Source organism: Mirounga leonina, unplaced genomic scaffold, assembly GCF_011800145.1.
Source record: "Mirounga leonina isolate KUSES-001 unplaced genomic scaffold, KU_Mleo_1.0 Mir_173, whole genome shotgun sequence".
In the NCBI taxonomy this organism is placed as follows: domain Eukaryota; kingdom Metazoa; phylum Chordata; class Mammalia; order Carnivora; family Phocidae; genus Mirounga; species Mirounga leonina.
The window spans coordinates 86129235-86132458 of NW_023270447.1; the positions used below are offsets into that span (position 1 = coordinate 86129235).

At 49.2% G+C, this 3224-nt stretch overlaps 1 protein-coding gene across 1 annotated transcript in view; it reads left to right on the forward strand.

Moving 5' to 3' along the window:
* Positions 1-2669: 2669 nt before the first annotated feature.
* The window catches only part of CUNH1orf127 (chromosome unknown C1orf127 homolog), a 20902-nt gene continuing 20347 nt past the window's right edge, over positions 2670-3224 (forward strand). Inside the window, 1 exon segment of the mRNA XM_035019025.1 lies at positions 2670-2715. Coding sequence (XP_034874916.1) covers positions 2670-2715 — 46 coding nt within the window.

Here is a 3224-nt window from a genome sequence, read left to right on the forward strand (position 1 = left end):
TTGCCTGTCCTTCCTCTCCCGCAGGGCCGTCTGTCTTGTCTGTGTTTAACCCATGTTCTTCCCATGGATCCTCCCTTTCGGGCTAAACAAGGCCAGGCTAACCCTGTACTTGACGTCTCTGACAGGTAAATAAATCACGTGTTTATGGCTTGCGTCAGGCTTCGGGCACTTCCCCACTGAGCAGCCTGATAAGCAACCTGGTGAGACTGGGTAACTTTGGGAGTGAGTGAGAGAGCCTTCCGCAGAAGCGCAGATTTCAGTCTCTCATCCTCCCAACAAGGAACTGGGGTTCCCGAGGTCAAGTGCTGGAGGTCCCGTGGCTAGCTGGTGCCAGAAAGAGGGTTGGGCCTGGGATCCTGACTCAGAGTTTAGCACCGTTTCAATCATAAAAACCTGCACACGGAGCATGTGATGCACCAGGCCTGCCTTCAGGGATTTGTGTCCATGAGCTCATCCTTACGACAGCATGACTTTTCGGGGGGAACCGAGGTCCAGAGGAGCAGGTGATAAATCTCGGGCCCCACAGCAGTGAAGGGTAGAGCCAGGACCTCAGCCCAGGCAGGAGATCTTTAGAGTCTCTGCACATAGCCACCACACCAACTAGAAGACACTAGGAGGAGGAGCACATACTTGTTGGACATATATTCCAGGCCAGGCCCCGAGCTAAGGGTTTCACCTGTATGGTCTCATTTAATTTTCTTGATACCCAGTGGGGGAGGTGCTAGTATTGTCCTGAAAAGTTCCAGAGTCCCCAAGACCACCCTTGCTTTTGACACCAATTTCAAAGTTCAGGGGTCCTCAAGACCACGCTCGGTTTCCATAATTCACAAGAAGGACTCGGAGAACCCAGAAAAGTCGCTATGCTCCCTGTTAAGGCTCATTACGGCAAAAAGATACAGATTAAGATCAGCCAAGGGAAGAGGTGCACAGGGCCAAATCTGGGAGACATCCAGGTGCACACTTCTGCTTGTCCTTCTCCAGTGGAGGTGTGCAAACAGTGCTAACTTCTAGCAACAATGTGTGACATAGATACAGAGAATCGCCAAACCGAGAGGCTCACCTGAGCCTCGATGTCCAGAGTTTTTACTAGAGGTCGGTCATGTGGCCATGGCTCACCATCTGCCTGGCTGACCTTCGTCTCTAGCCCTCCGAAGATTGAGGTAACACCACATGGTCCATAAGTCACGTCATGAGGATAGGTCATCTGGTGTGGCCCAAGGCTGCAGGTAAACAAAGATACTTTATCAAGTGAAATATTTTCCAAGGGCTTAGAATTTGCCTCCTGGGAGCTGGGGACAAAGGGCCAAACCTTTCCATAGGCAAGGTTAGTCCTTTACTGCACATCTGCCCATTTTGCAGAAGAGGAGGTAGAGTCTTGGAGATGCTAAATGACTTGCCTGGGCCATGCGGCTAGATCCGGAATCTGACCCCTGACGTCCTGACTCTAGGACCCCATGCATTTTGTGTTCTTCCCGGCAGCTTAATGTCTCTGTTGAGAGAGACATTAACCCAGGAGATGAGATTTTTTCCATCTTCCCATTTCTCTGGTTGTCAGAGAAGTCATGTCTAGAGTACATTGAATTTAAGGTCTCTATCAACTCTGTACTATTAGGGAGGCCTGGATAGGGACCTGTTTGGGAAACTGTCACATCCAGCAAGATGCTACTTACTGTGGCCAAACTGTCACACTTGATACTGTTGCTTCAGTGCGATTACAGGAAACTCCAGCACACTTGGGATGCAAACACATATTTAACACATATTTATCAGGGGTCTGGGGATGCCAGGCACTGGGCAAGGCATTGGAGGTGCTACGGTGAGCGAGTTAGACATAGTCTGAGCCTTTCCATGGAGCTTATCAGTTATGTGCTGTGGGAAGAAGGGAAACAGAAAAATCCCCCCAAATTACTTCCAGCATTCCTCTTTTTGGGGCATGCTAGGACCCAGCCATAGCCATTTCCTAGTCAAATATTTACTGAACAGCTACTAGGTACCAGCCACAGCTACTAGGTACAGGGGAGCAGAGTGAGGACAGACAGACAGATATGGCCCTTGTCTTCCTTGAGCTCATCCTCACTTGAGTGGGAGACAAGCTTATCTGCACTTCTCTTCACTCAAATGGGAGAAATATACAGAAATCTTTGTGAACCACCAAATAACAGAGTGCCCAACAGTGATATGAACCAGGAAGGAAACAAACACAAGGCCAGGGTAGAGAATAGGTGGAGGTGGCCAGGGAGGGTATTCCATGGGGACAACACTGAAGCTGAGACCTGCTACATGAAGAGGAACCAGCCATGTGAAGAATGAGGAACAGTGTTTAGGCAGAGGGAACAGCAGGTGCAGAAGCCCTGAGGTAGAGAAAAGACCAGTTTGGCCAGAATGTGGTGACGAAAGGTTCAGAGAGGTGGGCAGGGCCATGTGGGCTGTGCGAGTGTTTGGATTTTTCCAAGGGTAGTGGGGAGCTGTTGAAGCATTCTCAGAAGAGACTGGGATGATCTCACATTTTCAAGATCCTTCTTGGCTGCCATCTGGAGGCTGGATTGGGATGGGGTGAGCAGAGGTTAGAGTGGGGGTGCCACCAGGACACTGTGTACTGCCTCTTACCTCTAGCCTGTGCATAGGCTGTGCCCTCTACTTGCAGTCAACTGAGCTGCGAAGCTTCAGGGATGGCCCTGGCTTGCTCCTACTCAACTTTTACCAGTCAAGTGACTGGTAAACACCTTCCTACCCAGGGCCTATTCATATCTTTTAAACCGTACCAGGCTATCCCATGTCTGTGCTGTGCAGATTCAGCTCAGAATCCCCATTTTCCTCTTCTGACTCTCCCAGACAATGGGAAGCTGTGTATACAGTGATGACCCTGAGGTCTGCCAGATGTAAGATGTACCTACTACCCCAGCAGGAGAGCATTACAATGGGTACAATATTGATTCAGGGTCATGTGTGTTCTAACATTTACTTGATTTCTGACACTCTAATTTGTTTGATGATGTGATGAGCTGGAAAATGAGAGTAGGGATATTTGGGCATCTGGTCCTACCGCTCTGTGACCATGGAGAAGTCCTTTTATCTCTGGGTGACAGTAATTGCTAGTATAAGAGCTGTCATCTTTAGGCACACTCTCTGGGATAAGCACCTTGTGAAGGCCATTGTATGTACTCATTCAACTCTCACATCCACTCTATGAAGTCTTATCATCACCACCATCATCACCATCATCA